Genomic DNA, 19451 nt, shown 5'->3' with positions numbered 1-19451 from the left:
GCTGGGCATCCCACAGTCCTGAAAATGAAACGACTTTACTGCTACACCCAGATCCTATAGTATAGAACATTCCGTCTCTCACCTGTCTGCTCTGCACTTCCTTAACCGCCAGTTGGACTTTGGTCACCATATTCTGCAGCCTGTAGACGGGTATGAACTGGTCCCTGGGGCAGATCTTCCTGCATTCGGGGCATCTGTAACCCAGCAACCCCGGGGTGTTCCAGTACAGAGTTATACAATCCCTGCAGAAGGTGTGACCACAGGTGATGGAGACAGGATCTGACAGCTCCTGGAGACACACGGAACACGTAATATCTTCTTCTAACTTGTGAAAATGGGCAGCACCTTCCTGAGACACAGATTTCCTAACAGAAAAGACAAATAAGGAAGATAATTTCCCGCCAAACAATGTCTTAACGTGGTTTGCAGTAACTATGTCTGCTTCATCAGGATATATAAGGAGTTTCCTTCTCTATTCCCATGTATCTCCCTACAGGTAACAACAAGTTGCGGTCTAATTGAGACAAGGCAGAGCTAGGACGAGACATTTAGTTTGCTATTTAGTTCACATAGTGTGTGAGTAGGGAGCATGGGACACATCAACTACACAGATATTTTTGGTACACGATTCTTCCTATACATGAAATTTCAAGCCTTGGCTGTTTGGTGACTTGTCATCCTTAGTATCTGGGAGACATTTTGAAGGAATACCCATAGTATGCTGTGAACTTGGGGATAGAGTACGGGAAACCCCCTAGAACTCCTGATGAAGCGGTCATAGATTCAGCGAAACGCGTCAAGACATTGTTCATCTAGAGATCCTGCTTGTTTATATGGTTATTCCTTCAAAATCAAAACAATAAATAATGATCAAAATAATAAAATAATGACCACAGATACTAAGAGAGATACTAAGTCACCACGCAGCTAAGCTTGGAAGTCTCATGTATAGGAAGAAACTTGTCCCAAAAATATCTGTGCAGCTGATGCATCCCATGCCCCTTACTATGTGGACCAAATAGCAAACTAAATGCCTTGATCAGCTGTCTTAGCTCAGACCTCTTTAAATTAGACCCCATCTTGTTGTTACCTCTAGCGAGATATTAGGGGATAGAGAGCAGGAAACTCACTAGAACTCCTGATGAAGAAGATAGAGTTTCTGCGAAACGCGTTTAGTCATTGTTCATTTAGAGATCCTACTTGTTTTGTGGTGAGAACCAAGTATACACATAGGGAAAATGCTATGGTTTTATTATGAACAATACAAACAATATTTATAGTATTTTACAACATTACTAATAAAAGGTTTGTGGAATATGCCTTTGTCAGCTTAAAAAGTTCTATACGTTAATTGTTTTGTATAACTTTTGAGGATGCAGCAAGTAGATAATTTGTGCACCAACTGGGAGTAATTTATATTAAATATCTGAAAAGAGACAGAAGAGGGATACACAGGGTAACAAGAACCCAAAACTGTAAATACAAATAGGAATTATTTACACTTGCAAAGGCAGTGACCCTCAGGACCCCAAAAAAAAAAAAAAAACAAGGATGTAAACCAATACAAATACAAAATATATAGAAAAGTACTTATGCATTAAAGTAACAAGAAGAAGGGAAATGCAGTCCCATCCATTCCTTCATACAAAATCCCTGTATAGGAAGATGTAATAAACACCATAAATTCTCTATTCAGAACTACCCAATCATAACCCTTCCCTAAGAGAAAATACCCTCTGGGGGTATATTGGTTGTACATTGTACAGCACTTTTATCACTTTGTTTATAACAAAGCTATGAAACTTTTTATACTACAAACATTATGTTAGGAAATGCTCATCTTTCCGGCAACTCCCTGCTGTGCACCATCGCAGTAATAAACACCGTTTGCTCTGCCCAGCAAGGTCATTTGCAGCAGCCAGAACTAAGAAAGCTGCAGCCCCTGCTTCTCTTTAGTTGTGCTATGTGATGGATTTTTGACATCCCCAGCATCCATTGTTAGGCTGTGCATAGCTGAAAGGGATTTTAGAGGCTGATCAGCTCCTGGCTCTGTCCTGTGCTGCTATTGGCTGCTGGGACTTTATAGCCTCTCTGCTCCCAGTCTCCAGTCCCTGTGGTAGTGTCTGCTGGGCTTACCTGTGCTAGAGTGATTCTGAGTATTTGTTACTGACCTGCCCCTGTTCCCGACTATCCGCTGAGCTTTGCCTGTGACCCCGACTCTGCTTGTGTCTTTCCCTTGTACCTCGCTTGGTGGACTGATTTCCTGTGTTTTGACTTTGGCTTGTTTCTGGATTCCCTGATAGTTCTGTACTCTGTATATGTGGACTCCTGGACAGCTGCCGGCCTATCCCCAGACGCCATCTCTTCGCACCAAATCCTGGGGGAAACCGAGTGCTGGGAGACGCAACCAGTCTCCTGAGGGTGATCGGGGGCTGCTATAGGTGAAGACTGCGCCGATATATTGGGGGACCGGTGTCTGGTGAATACTGGTACTGACCTGACAAATTATTTCTCTTTATATTGTCCATAAAAACTTCCGTAATTCTCTGATGTGTTCTCTGTATTAGATTACTGATAATATGATAAGAAGGATACAACAAGGTACAGAAAACATTGGAGGGACAAGAACAAACCGAAGGCTGAAAGACACCAATACTTCCCACAGCGCATAGAACATTGCATGCTCAGTCTTCCCTGTACAGCACTATAGTATATGTCAGCGCTATATAAATGTATAATAATAGTGTGTGAGTGTGGGGGGACATTAGAGTGTCAGCTCCTCTGTACAGAGACTGATAGGACTGGCTCAGTGTTCTCTGTACATAACCATGGTATATGTCAGAGCTATATAAATGTATATTGTACATAAAAAAGACATATACATATGAATATCTGAATCTGGCAACCTTACATTTTGGTGATGTGCTCCTCACTCTTCTGGAGTTGGAGTGGACTTCTTTTCACTGTGGGGAATCTGCAGAGTCAATCCTATTTATTATATGAGATTGAAACTAAAAAGAAGAAATATTACACAAAATGTAACTAGAACTGGGAAGGTTTGTGTGTTTGGGGAGGGTGAGAACATATGTTGACACACATACTGGAAGGAATGATTTGTAGAATGATATGCACTTCAAAAACTCCAAAGCATATACGCGTTTCACAATACACCAGTGTGAATGATCCCTGACATATTCCAGCCTCCCTCACCTTCCCCAGTCCCCCGAACCCAATAAAATATATATATATGAAAATTAAATAAAAATTATAGGAGAAGATAACGGCCAATCTACTCTTACAGACCCTCGTCCAATGTCTCCACCATCAATCAGTCTGTGTGGGGCTGATCAGAAAGGGACTTATTTTTATTTGATACAAAGCAGTAATTATTTATTTTTTATAACAATGACCGGCATATTATTTATTTAAAAGGTTATAAGAAGGTATTCCTATCCGCTGCTGGTCTTTGCAAAGCACCTATTTGTGGCTGATCATTCAGAGTTGTTCCTATTGCCTGATGGTTGTCCAGCAGTGTCAGCTGTATCCGAATCCCGACGACATTCAAACAGGTTTGTAAAATTTGATGAATATAGAGTAGTGTATGCCGGGTAACTGAACAATATTAGGTAGATAATAATCATTTCCCAGGTTGTGCACAAATCAGTGAACGGCTTTGCTTAGCAATGTTGATAGATTGGTCCATGGGCAAAACTAATATTTTCTTCAGCTGTCCCTGGCTGTCCTCGTGTGTGATTGGCTGAACAAATCTAAGCAGTGATTATTTAATCTCCATCATTATTCTTCAGATTTGTCGTGAACGAGCTCAACCCAGTTGGACGCACCTTACCTATTGTTGGACTCTGCATGGGTAAGTATTAGTAAAGCAATAGTGTACTTTTTGTGTCTTTACTTCAAGGCAATGTTTAACCCATTTTGGGAATGGTTAAGGGGTATTATGTACCTTTGTGCTCATTCCCCAGGGGAGGGGGTGGATATCTGGAAGCTTCTTTACTAAAGGGGTTAGCACTCCGGCCTTTGCAGCGCTAGGTCCCAGGTTCGATCCCCAGCTGGAACATTGTCTGCATGGAGTTTGCAGGTTCTCCCCATGTCTGCGTGGGTTTCCTCCGGGTACTCCGGTTTCCTCCCACATCCCAAAAACATGCAGTTAGGTTAACTGGCTTCTCTCTAACAATTGACCTTAGACTATAATAATCACATATGACTATGGTAGGGACTTTAGATTGTGAGCTCCTTTGAGGGACAGTTAGTGACACGACTATGGACCATGTACAGCGATGCGTAATATGATGGCGCTATATAAATACTGTATAATAATAATAAAAGGTGGCTTCTACATTCCAAAAGGGCTCCCTGCCTGAAGACCCCCAAAACACAGGGTTATGTTATGGGGAAGATGTCTTCTCCCCACCATTGGAGGAAAGTCTGTTTTTTGCCCAAAAGAAAAGGGGGCTACACACCTCTGGCAAACCAGATTCCAAAGAAACGTTTGTGGGTGGATAAGGGGGTCACATATTAGGCTGCCCCCATTGCAGGAGTGTTGAAAAGTCTGGTCAGGTGGAAGTGAAATCAGCAGGGGTGCAGTGTGCATGTAGGTGAGCACAGGTGCCATGGTTCAGACAAGCCCCCCAATATATCATGCTACTATCAGGGGAGCTAGTTTTTATGCTATGTAAGAGTTCTGATTTAAGTTGTATACATATGAATTGCGAAATAAAGGAAATGTTTGGTTTCTTTACAATGAAAAAACATTTTTGCATGAATACAGCAAACAGAGGTAAAACAATTTAGGAAGTGCAAACTAAGCTGCGACCACAAGAAATAAAATCCGTGCGAACAAACAAAAAAAAACTTTGCCTGTCATGGGGAAAAAAATTGATGAGGTGAATCCTATTGCTATTTCAGGTTCCTGTTATTGGTGGTTTTATTGGAACCCTTCTTCTATTTCCTTAGTATGATGGACTATAAAGTTAGGAACTCCATTTACTCTTATTCAGATGTTATACATAAGGAATTGTCCTCCTGTATGGTGAAAGCTAAAGAGAGCCAAGTGAAAAAAGGGTTGTGTGATAATGTGTGCCCATAAAGGGCAGGAAAAGTGTTGTATTGGCTTCAGGGAAAGGAAAGGGATAGTTTGTATCAGGTTTCGGAGGAAATTCAAGTTCTAGGGCCCTGGAGCTGGCCAAGGGAAGTGAAGGGTGGGTTCCTTGGCCAATCCTGACAGGGTTGTTCTCCTGCACTCAGGTGTAATAAAAGAGAGGTGATCAGTCAGAGAGGGGAAGAGGTGATCAGCCAGAGAGGGGAAGAGGTGATCAGTCAGAGAGGGGAAGAGGTGATCAGTCAGAGAGGGGAAGAGGTGATAAGCCAGAGTGTGTTCCAGGCTGCACGAGAAGGGAACAGAGCTCCAGGAAAGCCAGTGGCCAAACAATTCTACAAACTGTGAACAGCGGTTATAGTGTGGGTCAGAGAGACAGGTGACCCAGTGAGGTAGCCAGATGCCCAGCCTGATTTTGTTATACATTTGCTGATTGTGTGCTGTAACACCTGGCTAAAATAAACATAGCTGCGGTTATTTTAAAGTCCGCTGCCTATTATCTGCCCTGCAGATGAGCAAACCCCCTGTGATACTTTCAAAACAGAGGGCGCAAAGAGAAGGCACAGAAAGAGGTTCGAGGCTCAAAAGTGTTGCGTCAAACTATGAATGTATTAATATATATTACCTTCATATATAGTAGAATCATACATGTACATAGTCCACAAACATATTAATTAAAGCGTGTAAAACAAATCGTGTTTGTTTTGCCTAGTTCTGTTAAGAGTCACAGAAGTAGGGCGGTTCACTAGACATGGTACTACTAACACAAACAATAAAAAACAATGGTATATAGAAAACATAGTAATATGACCGTATTTTCCGTATAAGTGCCCAATGCGTTTCGCCCAAATTGGGCTTCCTCAGGGGTGTATGACTTAATACGGTTGGTGGTAAATAGAATAAGGGTCGGGTCTAGATATTGGCCCTGATTCATGAAAGCTCTCCAAGCTGGGGATAATACACTTTCAGAAGTGAAGCTGGGTGATCCACCAAACCTGGAATGGATCTGGTCCAGGATTCAAAACATTTGCTAGCAAATAGCAAATAATTTTGAAAAATCCAGTCCTTGTTTTGTGGATCACCCAGCTTCACTTCTGAAAGTGTATTATCCCCAGCCTGGAGAGCTTTCATGAATCAGGGCCATTGTATTCAAAACACGTCCCTAGTGATGATGCTGGTGAGCCGAAGTTTTTTTTATAGACAGGTGGATACTGCTAAAATCTTTTTTTTATATATATATGCATATGTGGGTATTTAGCCATATAAGGTAAATCTAAGATGACATAATTACTGATATATATTGAGATATGAAGGTGAATGTAAATGTTCATCCAAAGATGTCATGCACTTATAAAGTTGTAGGTAATCGTTGTATGTATAAGGATTAGATACCAGAAACAAGTAGTTGTAAGAGGATATAGCATTGCTACGCAGTCAGGTCTCACCTTTTCCTTTCCCCCCTTCTCTTTCGCCCCCTTTCCCCTCCCCCCACCGACCATCAGATATTTCTAACCGCCTGTGATATCCCACAGTTGGGTGGAAACTACTGATCCTTAATAATATATTATGCCTAGCCCTATAGCAGAAGAAAACTGGGGTTTAAAGGCAAACTGAATATGCAATATTTATAAGTAATTTATATTGTAGGTCATATAACATACATGCAAAATAATAAAATCAAAGTTATCATAAACAATCATGTGGTCCTGTCCCCTCAGCCAAGCTGTTATAGGACTAGCGCCCTAGACTTAGTAAATATCTTTACAGATGAACTTGGCAATTGGCCCGACGCGTTTTGCCTACATAAACTTTTTTCAGGGGACCTTTGAGCCACAACGAGTAGATGGATATTAAAATAATACATAAGAATTTTGAAGGAGGTTATCAAAACAGAGAGAATGCTTATTATGGTGTCTTATACTTCTAACAAAAATAGGAATGAATGGGTAAATGTGTATAATTATTTGGAAAATGCTATTGGATTTGATATTACATAAAAAGATATGTATTAGGATGTTAGGCTATTGGCCAATATTCAAGGCGTTCAAACAATGATAAATGTCCAATTGTAACATAAGTAAGATTTTGCAGTTCAATACTATGACTATGGTAAAGGTGTGTATGCTATCACATTACATATATAATAAAACTAGTAATAATAATAATAATGATGAAACTGCATCTGCCAAAACCCATGTATTAACAGTCACAATATATATGAGTAAGTATGGTAGATGCTATATATATATCGAATACATCAATTTTGTATGCCACTCTTATTATCAAACACATGAAATTGATGGCATATAGTCAATTCCAATGTAATTGATAAGATAGTGGAGAGACAATATTATACTATAATCAAAGTGGCAGCATAGTATGCCAGATTATATCTACTTATTAAACCGATATCTAGGTATATATATAGTGACATCACAAATTATATATCAATAATGATAGGCATTAATATGGTGATAGTACATTATATTCATATGGATAAATGGAAGACTTTACTTACAGTTTGAAGAGAAAAATGAAAAGGGAAAATGGAATTAATGTGATTTAGGTAGAAATGAGCGCATCTGTTTGGGAGCTTAAGGGGAAAAAAAAAACAAAAAAATAGCAAATAATAATGTTAGTCCTTCAAGTGGAACTAAACTTAAAATAAAATAGGATCACACTTACCTTTATTTCTGCAGATCCCTCCAGCATTCTCCTCAATTAGATCCAGGACCGTTCTGAAATCCTCCTTGGTCACTGCACGGAGGAAGCACCGGGCGCCGCCATCTTCTTCCTTTTTCTGACCACATAACCCTCACATCTGGCTCACAGTGCGCGAGTGACGTAGTCGTTGTAAATTAAAAAAAAGATAACGTGTCCATCTCACTGCGCATACACAAAAGTAGCAGGAAAATTAGCCTGTTGCGTTTAGAGGTAAAAAAAGCTAATTTTTACCTTATATATTAGGATTATCAACTCTTTTATATAAAGTACAAATTTTGGAGATAGGTCTGCTTTAAGGCATTTTGCAACAGTAATAGAATGGTAGCCAATGCCTCCCATTCATAAAAGGCAGGGTATCTTTGTTCTGCAGCTAGTAATTCAGGTTGGAGGCACTGCCACAATAAAGACATGGCAGCTTTTGTCACACCATGGGAGATCGGCATCAAATGCACTCCCTGCACACCTGGCCTCAGGCTACAACTCCCCTTGTCTCAAATACTGGTGCCAGGTTCTCCAAAACCAACCTCAATTTATGGCCTGGAAAAAGGGAGGAGTGCCTAGCCCACCCATTTCTAACACGACACTGGATCGCAAATAAAATACTACAGTTCTGCAGCAATACAATTACGAACAGCCCCATCCAGGCCTAAAAGTACTGCTTTCCAAAGAAATCAAAGTACAGGATTCCAAATATTTGACATTACAGGTTTCCTTAATCTACAAGTTCAGTAAGGATCCTCTAGAATGGAGATCATAAAAGAATATTGTATATACTCAAGTATAAGCTGAGGATCCTATTTTTACCTTGGAAACAGGAAAATTGATTGACTCGAGTATAAGCCGAGGGTGGGAAATGCTGCAGCTACTGGCAAATTTTAATATTCAAAATAAATACCAATAACATTACAATAATTGAGGCATCAGTGGGGTATATGTTTTTTAACATTTATTTCAATATTATTTCAAAGAAAAACAGTAAGCTAACCTAAAAAGGTCAAAAAAAAAAAAAATAAAAAAAAAAAAAAAATATGGTATCAACAATGATACCTGAAGAGTACTACCTCCCTAGCTCAATCAAGCCACCAAGCTAAAACACAAAGAGTGTATTTAGTGTACAAGCAGACAGAACAGCACCATGAAAACATTAGTGGCCAAACAGTTTATTGCAGTCCCTGTACTGAACATGTGATCTGAAACTCATGCCGGGAAACTGAAGTAGACAGATTTTCGATTGTTAACCCGTACTAGCAGGGATCACTGTGCAGGAGTCTGTGTGTGATGTGGAGCAACATTCAGTTTCAGATAATGCAGCTTTGTCTTATCACATTCAGTAGAGACAGAGCAGCGTTATCTGAAACTGTATGAAACTAACAGACACCTTGCACAGTAAGCCCTGCTGGCAGCTGTGATCTCATGAACCAGAGCCGGGGGCGAAGCAAGCTACTGCCGCGCACAGAAGAGGACTACAAGCCCCAGGTACCTGAGGGGGGGTTTGCAGGGGCAGGAGCGGGAATCAGCTGGCAGAGGGTGCTTTTCTGGAGAGACCCATGCACCTGACTGGCGAAGGTGACTTTTTCAGCACATTTTTGGTGCTGAAAAAGTCGGCTTATACTCAGGTATGTACATTACATTCTTTGTTTCCAAAATGCCCCAATCAATTTGTTGGATCAACAAGGTCCTCCCACGATAGTCTATCTTTTGCAGTCTTAGATAGCGTTAATACATCTGGCCCATGAAACAGTCTGACATGTATAACAGGACCTCTCTATCTGATACCACTGGTGTTGGTGTTTTCTTCCCTCCAGCTGCTACCCAGAATTTGGTACTCGCTCCTTCCCCTTGATCTTTCCTCTGACACAGTTATCTCCCCCTTCTAATACAAATCATGGCTCCATTGGTATCTGTGACACTGCTCTCTCTTGGTTTGCTTCCTATCTGTCTGACTGCTCCTTTCACCCTGACATATATATAACTGTTATAACACTGTTATTCGGTCATTTTCAAACTTCCAAAACATGCCAATATATAAGTAAAACTAAATGGATTAGCATCAATGGGAGGAATTGTCTTTGTGCTATGATTTGACTGGGTTAACAGTAGAACTATTTTAAAATGTATTTACATTTTTTTTTTAGCAAGAGTAGAAAAAAAACTTGTGTGAACTTGGAACTTAGCCTTGTAAAGCACTTTGTCCTGATATACTATTTTTCCTATTTCCTATCTGTCCCTAATTAGCTGCTCCAAGTTCTGTCCATCTCAGTACCAGATTAGCAGACAAACACACCTTGTCTGGCTGTGCACTCTTTTTTAGAAGGCTGACCTCAGCCCTAAGTAGAAGATGTAGACAGGTGTGCCAATTCTGGCTGCCTGTCATTAAATCATTTCCCCATATAGGATATTTTAACTTAGGTACAATGCAGATTGCTTAAATTCCAAGGTCAAAATATCTAAAATCTGAATTGGAATCAACTCTGAGCTGGAATCTGAACACCACTACTGGGAGACGTTCATCTCGGCCTAATAGGAAGTACCTGAATAACAACATAATTATCTGACAAACAGCAAATGCAGAAGCATGTCTTAAAAAAGGAAAGCTCAGGGGAGGGGCAAACAGGGAGAGACATGGGTATTTCACGGACAGTTGTCTCCAAAAGAAGTGTCCCTCCTATAGGATTTCCCCCGATCTGGTGATAGCTTATACATTTTAGATTTTCATTACTTTCTGCCAATGGGACAATGGTCACTTTAGTGACATTAAATCTCGCCAACCCTTTATGGGTCCATCTCTGCCTCTCCTAAATACAAAGAATTGGGGCTTTCAATACGCATTGATGAAAATTTGTTTTGGAGATGTGGAAATGTTCAGAACCTGTTTGTCTCTCCCCAGAATATTTTTGGCCAAATAAATCATAAATTTTTTTTTTTATAAAAGATAAACACAAAATAAATTCAAACGGAATGGAATGTTAAATATGTAATTTTATTGCAAAACAATCGATGGAAGAACAATTACTTTGGATGAATCTGAGAGAATATAGAATCTCAACTCAATATATAATTAGCATATTCACTTGATGGTAAAGTAAGTTCTCCTCTGTTTTCGGTCTCCATGTTTTGATACAGTGTATATTTGAAGGTTTTTTTTTTCTAAACAAATAAAATCATTTTCACACCAAAAAACCATTTTAGTAAATAGAAAGTTAATTAATATTATTGATAAATATAAAAATATCTCTTGGAAGAATAGACCAGAAATAAAGCAGCTACCAAGTAAAATTTGATAAATCCAGGAATTGTGTCAGTTTTTTTCATCCACCAGAGGTTGAATGTCTTCTGTAGAGGTCTCTGTATTAGGACTGTGCTCAGACTTGGCTTCTTTTTTCTTTTCCACATGTCCAATAATGCCACCGACGCCTGCGCCAACACCAGTTCCTATAGCTCCCATTGTGACGGAGCCTCCGATGGCCCCTCCGACCATCGCTGCCGTTGTGCTACCTAATAAGCCCACAGCTTCGGCAGCAAGCACCGTCCCAGCCACCGCTGCCCCTGCAATCCCACCAGCCAAGCACAGGACACCACCTCCTACAGCACAGCCAATACCCACTGCACACTTGGTGAAGCGCTTTGAATATTCAGCACAAAAATATTCTTGTTTTTCATTCAACAGAGATTTAATTTCATCCAGGAGCATTTTTTTCTCTTCAGCATTACTTCCCGTTAGGATTCCCTCATAGGTATCCTTAAGAACAGTGACCTGCTCAGTGACCCTTCTTCTCATCTCAGATGTCCTCACCCCAAGGACCTTCAGTGGAGAAGCATTGGCAGGAAGCTGTGGGAGCAAGGAACAGGGAAATTATTTTGATGGATTTGTTCAGCTCAGTATGGAAGCAGAACAGTTGCTGTAACAACTGCATCAAACCTGGAATTTGTTAAGATAGAAACATGTTAAATGATTTAAAGTTCTGGGAGAAATATATTCTCTAAGAGAAAAGAATGGCAAGAAGTGGAATATTCTCAAAGACAGCTTCTGAAATAGCCCTCCTATTGATATTAAAACTAAAGTTTGGCTTTGCAAATTTACCTGTCCAGTCTTTATAATTGAAAGGGACAGGCGATCCGTCTGCAAAAAAACAAACTTACCTGCTTGATTTCTTCTAAAAAAACAGAGCTGTGCATGAGCAGCTCAGCAAAGGATGCCAGAATGAGCAGAGTATGCCAGCATTCCCCCAGGGCTGCTGGGACGAAATGAACTCAGGCATGCATGAGTGTTGTATCATTTCAGCCTGGCCAATCTAGATGGCCAAAGGTCAAATTCAAGAAGAAGAGAAGAAAGAAGGCAGAGGAACTCACAATGGAACAGGGAGGAATGAGTGTACTTAAAAAGTTGCGATCAGGCAGGTAAGGTTATTTTACTACACCTGCCCTTTTTAATACAGATTGCAATTTTTAATTTCTAGTTTAAGTCCTCTTTAAAATATAAACTACCTATATACACCCCTAACAAAGCTAAGATTATTTTCCCCCTATTTCTTGATGGCAGACTTAAGTGGGTAACTCAAGGGTGCCCTATTTTGCCGAGGCCTGCTGTCACCCATCTTATAGTATCAGTGCACTCCCAAAATGCTCCTAATATTCCCAATCTCCTGCACTTACTTTTGATCCGCTTTCCGGATTCTCTTGCTTTCCTTCTTTCATTTTTTGTGCACTCAGGTCTCTTACTTGTAACTTCAATCTAGTCTCCTTCTTTCACTTTCAGTGCCCTTTCCCATTGTTCTTTTTCACTTTCAGTTTGTTCCCTCTGGTCTCCTTCTTTCGATTTAAGTTCGCTCCCCCTTGTCTCCTTCTTTCACTTTCAGTTCATTCTTTCACTTTCGGTCTGCCTCCCCCGGTTTCCTGCTTTCACTTTTAATCCACCAAACTCTCCCATCAGTTTTACACCTTACCTCTGCTAAGTTCATGGCTCACCTGTTGGAGTCGGCTACTTCTACTTTTAGGGCTGGCCATGCAGTCTAAAGCTAGGTACACACTTCCAATAATTATTGTTAGAAAAGGGAGATTACAACCGATCAACAATTATGCACAATTATATTTGAACGTTCGTATTTTGCACAATTCTATACATGCTGTAACAATACGATGGTTCAAATATAAGCCACCAATAGTTTACACAGGCTAGATTCCATCGTTCAAACGATGCAGGGAGTGACATGTAAAGGAGAAAGTGTATTGCAGAACCATGATTAGTGAACGATAGTGAACGATCGTCGGCCAATTAGATCCGCCGTGACAGCTGTTCATTTCCATGGACAATCCTCATTCGTCGGCGTCGTTGGTCACCTTTTTTGTGAATGATTTTCGGCCAATCGGTTGTTCATTTCCAACAGTAATTATCGGAAGTGTGTAAGCAGCCTAAGTCTCCAAGAGATCTTTGGTTAAGCTGCCATTCTCCCTGCTTCTTTATGTTGCAGGTGACTGGAAGGCCTCTCCACCTGTGCCTTTCCACTGCAAAGTCTTTTTTTTTATATCAAAACAATTACTTTAATTCTGTACTATCATCCAAGCAACGATGGTAAGAATAACAATGCTTCAAAATGACTTCACCTCCCATGCTTGTATATGAGAAATGCTGGGTTTGGTATGGTACATTTTAAGAGACTTTGAGGTCTTACCTTATTACAATTCCAGTTTCTTGAAATAGAAAAGCTGCTATACTCACCTGTCTAGTGATTTTTGTCTCCTACATCCCCTTTCGCTGCAGCAATGCATCCTCAGACTATCTGGCAGTGATCCCTTTTAGATGTCAGTGACCCCCTCCATGCACCATATTCCTTTCGTCCAACCACGAGGTCACTATAGGACTCAATGGCCTTACTGTTATATAGAAGCACCAGGTAAATGAGTGGTCTGGTGTACTCAGCTTTGTTACCTGCTGGTCCAGAAAATCCTGGAAATTCTTTAAGATTGTAGTCATGTGTCTGCGGTTTTCAAGTGAATAAAACATCTGTTAAAAAAAACAGAAATTGGTGCTGCTTATTAGGATCAGAAAAACTTAAAGAAATTGGTCATTTAAGTCGCAGGCACCACTGGTTTCTAAGCAAACTTCTGGGTGATGCCGGCTTTATTGTAAAAGTGATCTGGGAGACTGTAAATCCATCCAATCACTTCTATATATTAAGAAACAGGAATACCTGAACCCCCCAACCCCCACTATATGAACTGTCCTCACCTGTCCCTCCTGAACGACTAGGACCTCAAAGGAGGGAAATATTGGGGAAATAATTAATAATAAATAATAATTATTATTTATTATTTATTTAGACTGATGTTTCTCATTTTATAACATATAGGGACTTACATCAATTACGGCTTAAAAATTATTTCTACTATTGAAAATTTTTTTTTTTAATTTAATTCTTGGACATGTATGATACAATTTTATTAAACTCTTTACTGGTTATATGCTACCAAATTTGATTGTTCCTTATGTCTGTTTTTAGCCAGCACTGATGAAGGAAGCCGGTGCCCCGAAACATACTGGCTTTATATATCATTTTCAATCTATATACAAATGTAACAGTGATTAGAATTCATACCCGCTTGTTTCCTTAACTATGAAGTTAGGGGAGCTTCATACAAACACAGGGAGTCTTGGACTGACTGCTGAAAATATTCTGATATCTTTATAAAGTTTTTTTTTCTATTTACATTGCAGATATGGTCACATATGTGTAAATAAGCCACAGATCAGACATTTCCTGGTCAGGGCTATGAAGGTAATCCCAACCGTTCTTAAATATCATAAAATATCTGAATATTGTTACCAGCTTTCCTATAGGTATTGTTATATTCATGATATGATATACGTCAAACAGATGTTAACAGATGTTAGATGTTAAAAGTAACCAATATATACAAATATTTGTTATATTGCAATATTTACCTCCAAAGGAGAAGCAAAGTTGTACTCTGTTCTCTGTAACATGATGACAAATTCCTGTAAAATAACACAACGTATTATTGATTGAATGGAAATCTCCACACACCCAGTAGAAGCTTGTATGCTCCTCCTGTCTGGGGCTTATTGTTAATAATACAACAGAAAGACACAAATGACTTGCGTAATAAAGTTAAAAAAAGGTTATATATTAAAATTTTGGACATTAAGTGTGAACAAAAAAGAGATAGAGAAGAAAAAAAATAGAAGACTATGAAAAAAAAAAGGAGAAACGGCAAGAAAACCAGAGACAGAAACCGACCTCTGTACTCTATACAGTGATTCCATGACACCTTAAACTAAATACACGTTGACATGTCTCTGCTGCCTAATCTCCGGAACTGTGCCAGATGTCCGTGGGTGCTGCGAGAGGAAGGCTGGCCTGTGTGTGGAGGGGAGTATAACTTTCAAAAGTCTGCAATTTTTAAAAAACCTGGCACTCCTCAGGTCCAGAGCTTGCCGTCTTTTTTGAAAGTCAACTGTATGTCCTTATTAATGAGGTCAAGTACTGATGTTGGATGGTTCACTATTCCAATTCACCCCAAAACTGTTCAGTATAGTTGAGGTCAGGGCTCTGTGCAGGACACTCGAGTTCCTCCACACCAACCTGGTGACCTCATGTCTTTATTATTATTATTATTATTAATAAACAGGATTTATATAGCGCCAACATATTACGCAGCGCTGTACAATAGATAGGGATTGCAAATGACAGACTAATACAGACAGTGATACAGGAGGAAAGGACCCTGCCCCGAAGAGCTTACAATCTAGTAGTCTTTATGAAGTTAGCTTTGTACTCCCGGGGGGAACAAAAAAGGGTTTTCATTAAACTGCGACCACAAGACAATTGTCTACAATATCTTTGTATGATGAAGGATTACCAGGACCCTATACTAAAACTTATGTGCACCCAAACAAATTTTTTAAATTAAGGTATAGTAAGAAACTTGTAAGTTCTCCATTGAATCAATTGGGGCATCCATTGGAGTCAGTAAACGAAAGGCTCGGTGATCCTGAACTCTGGATAGTTTTAATGAAACGACATCGGTACGTTCTCTTTTAAAGTCTGATCATCTACACACCTCTATTTGTCCCTGTGAATTCCCATTCCCATCATAGACTGGCACCATATCCGCTGGTGTTCTCTGAAATCGCAATCCATGTCTGTGAATACAGAAAGAATGTGATTGGTTGGAAAGACTCCGAATGCAGCAGAGGTGAAGGAAGCCTATCTGTGGTCAGAGGCTGCAAAAACTTTGGAGACAATGGTTCACAGAACGGATGGAAGGACGAATCCCCCTGGCAGCAATATAAACATGGCAGGAGGTGTACAACCCATCCACATCCAAGTGATGACTGATTGTGCCACACACACTTCTTCACTCATTCCTCATATTCAATAAGTTAAAAAGAAATTATATGTAGCAGTGTTCCCCACAGCCCCCTTTATTTGGGCGCACCCCCGACACTTTTCAGTAACAACCCGGCTGTTTTTGGGTGGTTACTGAAACGTTGGGTCACAATAATAAGAATGCCACCCGCCTACAGCTTCCTCCCACCCAGTTTAAAACATTTCTGGTTTTAAATAAATTCTTGATTTAATAATTTAGGAACCTGGCCCCTCCACCCCTTCAAAAAAAGTATTACTTTGTTATCGTAAGTAATGGCAAAGTATTTGCAAAATTAACAGAAGTGCAATGAAAATATGAAATTGCTATAGTCCCTATGTGGTATAAAGATCTTAGATTGTAAGCTCTTCTGACCAGAGCCCTCTCCTCCTCCTGTGTCATTATCTGTATCTGTCGGTCATTTGCTAACCCTATTTATTGTACAGCGCTGCAGAATATGTTAGCACAGTTTATTATTGTCAATAATAATAATAATAAATGTACAGAAGAGCAAAAGATGTATTTATAACAAGAGATCTTTCTCTATGGCAGCTTTTCCGTGAGCCCTGTTCATCTAAAGCTGTGTTGTATACCTAGAAGAAGTGAACATTATTCCGTTTGTTAGCCACTATGACATTATTTAAATTCTACGAGTTATAATTGCAGTTGGTTCACCTATAACACCTGTCTGTACAGTAACCGCCCCCTGAGGATTATATTTACCTGCCAGTCTGCCCTCGGTTGATCTCAGGAACCTTTTTCCCGGGTGGGGCAACAGAAATCCGCTGACAGATGGACTTCTAAGAGTATCCAGCAAACGGCGATATTCAGAACCCCGACGCAACCTCAGTTTCTGTAAAAACAATGAGAAGCTATAAATGGAAAGTTTTATTGGGTCACACATTGAAAAGATTCTCTTTGACCAAAAAGTTTTTTTGGATCACTGACTATCAGCTTGCTCAACATAAATGAAACCTGTGATTATTACAGCATTTCCCATTAACTTCATAGCCATTAATAAAGGAATGGTGGCTGTAGCAGGCTCCATTCTTCCTGGAAGCTTTCCAAAGATTTGGAGGATGTCCGGGGGAACTTATACCAATTTGATTGGATGAGAAGACCTGGCTCACCATTCCAATTTATTCCAATTGGGTTCAGTAGGGTTGAGGTCAGGGCTCTGTGCAGGATACCCAAGATCCTCCACATCAAACTGGTGACCCCATATCTTACTGAGCTGGCTTTGTACCCCGGGGCACAGTCAAACTGAACAGATGAGCAAGTTCAACATTCTATTTGATGACAATTAAAGATTCCCACTTTAATGGCTATACCATCCTCCATGCAGGCCTTCCAAAAGTTTTTGGAGCGTTTCTATGGCAAGTTAATCCCATTTTCAAGGTCATGTACTGATGTTATATTATTAATTTATGTATGTATGTAGGTGGAAAGGATTGATAAGTTTGGCTGTTAGAAGGGAAGACACACTCTCATGTTCCTCTATACCAATCTGGTCACATTACGACTTTACAAGCTGGCTTGGTACACAGGGGCATGAAACTACTGGAACAGATGATCTCATTATACCTCACTCTCATGCTGTAGGTAGGCACGAGCTGCTTCACGGCCACAATGGTCAGAATCCTGCCAGTCTCTCACCAGAAGGTCCAAATGCTGAAACAAACCTTTAAGATTTAGCAGGTGATAGGAGACATATACATGGACATATACAAGTCTTACTTGATTGAACCAATGGAAGTTTAGTTGCTTAAAGGAGGCATACAAGAAAATTAACTGTTTTACTTACCTGTAAGTATTGTAGAGAAAATGATGCCCCTGTCAGCTCAGATACGTGAAGGTACATCTGGAAAGATTAAGGGGGGAAATAAAAGATATATTAGGGACAGTCATTGTCCTTCTAGTATGGGTAATCTTAACTTCTCCACCGCTATGGTTTTATAGGAACCTTGGAGTGACATTTAAAAGAAACAAAGAGAAAGCAAGAAATAAACGTAATTATTTTGAGGAAACTCTCCATAAATTAAGTGGTGGCTAGGAACATTGGCGACATGGGGAAACAGCCGATAGCCAAAGCCATGTAAGATTGCTTTTGCTGTGTTCTTGAAAGAACAGAAAGTACAGATAATAACACAGGAGGAGGAGAGGACCCTGACTGATGGATTTTTACCTTCTTTTCTATGTTAGGACATTACCTCATCGTCTATCAGAGACTTCATCTGGATCCACAAGCTATACTGGCCGCCTGGGGAACTCCCCCTTTTCATGTGATCATCCCTGTTAGTTTTTGTATTGTTTTCAGTATTTTGTAATGTGTATTGTTTTTATTTTTGAGCATTGTATTTATACCATCTATTTACTTCAACTGTTCTTTATTCAATGTCTAACTTTTACTTGAAAAAACAATTAACATGTATTGGAACAGAAAATACCACAAATGATAAAAAGAATTTTCGGCCAGGGATTGTTACCATACACTGTGTATCTTGGCTAACATCATACACACTGTCTATTGTGCTGGAATTGGTGGATTCTGCTGTTTAGGTAGCAAATTGTAGAACATACTGTACCTGCCTAACCACAGTGTTATCCAACCTAATGAACCGAAATCCCAGGGAAGCTTTGCTTAAACCATTTTGGGTCAGTAGGAGAAATGTTTCTGATTTTGGTGACCAATGAAAACAATACTCCAATTATGGTGGTCAGGTTATTTAGGATCATTGGTGTTGTGTAAATGACTTTACGTTGGCCCTGGAACTATGCAGGAATCAAATTAGAGATCAACTAGCAACAGCTCCAGGAAGCACTGGCAACCCCTATGATTTCAAGGAACCCTGAATAAGAATTGCTGACAGCTGCCATGTTGGTTTGGAGAGGTCTGGCAGCTATCAATTGAAGCTCTTATTCCTATTATTAACACATGGGATCTCCCCCAGACCACCTACCTCCATGTAATCCAGTTCTGTGGTTTTCAGATTTGTGTTAACATTAAAAATCTGTGAAATACACACAAGATAATGTGTTATCCATCAAATAGATACTTCAGGGCATTACTGGAGTATTTATTATAAAATATAGGAATTGTAGAATCTTTTACCAGATATGAGCTGAGTAGCATGGACAGTGCAGAGAGTTTAATACAAGTCTCCCGATCACCCTCAATATCCAGCGAGCCCTCCGTGTCCAGGACATACACTGCCAGCTGTGAGGAGGA

At 39.9% G+C, this 19451-nt stretch overlaps 2 protein-coding genes across 3 annotated transcripts in view; both read right to left on the bottom strand.

Moving 5' to 3' along the window:
* LOC140334837 (RING finger protein 112-like) overlaps positions 1-19451 on the bottom strand; it is a 43197-nt gene that overhangs the window by 13707 nt on the left and 10039 nt on the right. The window contains exons 6-10 of one of the 2 annotated variants that reach the window (XM_072417088.1): positions 19335-19439; positions 19183-19233; positions 18027-18083; positions 17807-17893; positions 16946-17075 (exon numbers count right to left, since the gene is read on the bottom strand). In XM_072417088.1, coding sequence (XP_072273189.1) covers positions 16946-17075; positions 17807-17893; positions 18027-18083; positions 19183-19233; positions 19335-19439 — 430 coding nt within the window. Of the gene's footprint in view, positions 1-82; positions 366-2911; positions 2957-16945; positions 17076-17806; positions 17894-18026; positions 18084-19182; positions 19234-19334; positions 19440-19451 lie in introns of those variants that run through there. The other variant, XM_072417089.1, reaches the window with a different exon arrangement.
* LOC140334861 (uncharacterized) lies at positions 10797-15032 on the bottom strand. Its single transcript, XM_072417129.1, has 3 exons — positions 14778-15032; positions 13764-13838; positions 10797-11666 (listed from the first exon to the last, which is right to left on the bottom strand). The coding sequence occupies exons 1-3, from the start codon at positions 14817-14819 to the stop codon at positions 11136-11138; spliced, it is 648 nt and encodes a 215-aa protein (XP_072273230.1). The 5' UTR covers positions 14820-15032; the 3' UTR covers positions 10797-11135.

The sequence above is a fragment of the Pyxicephalus adspersus genome, chromosome 7, assembly GCF_032062135.1.
Source record: "Pyxicephalus adspersus chromosome 7, UCB_Pads_2.0, whole genome shotgun sequence".
NCBI classification, from domain to species: domain Eukaryota; kingdom Metazoa; phylum Chordata; class Amphibia; order Anura; family Pyxicephalidae; genus Pyxicephalus; species Pyxicephalus adspersus.
The sequence above is the reverse complement of the archived record's forward strand: the minus strand, read 5'-3'. Positions and strand labels throughout refer to the sequence as shown.

Bases quoted from the DNA above. Each gene is read 5' to 3' on its own strand.
- LOC140334861 (XM_072417129.1), bottom strand. From the start codon at position 14,819: ATGTTACAGAGAACAGAGTACAACTTTGCTTCTCCTTTGGAG. The intron at 13,839-14,777 runs GTAAATATTGCA...TTTTTTTAACAG, and splicing joins ACTTTGCTTCTCCTTTGGAG to ATGTTTTATTCACTTGAAAA. The intron at 11,667-13,763 runs GTAACAAAGCTG...TTGCTCCCACAG, and splicing joins AGGATTTTCTGGACCAGCAG to CTTCCTGCCAATGCTTCTCC.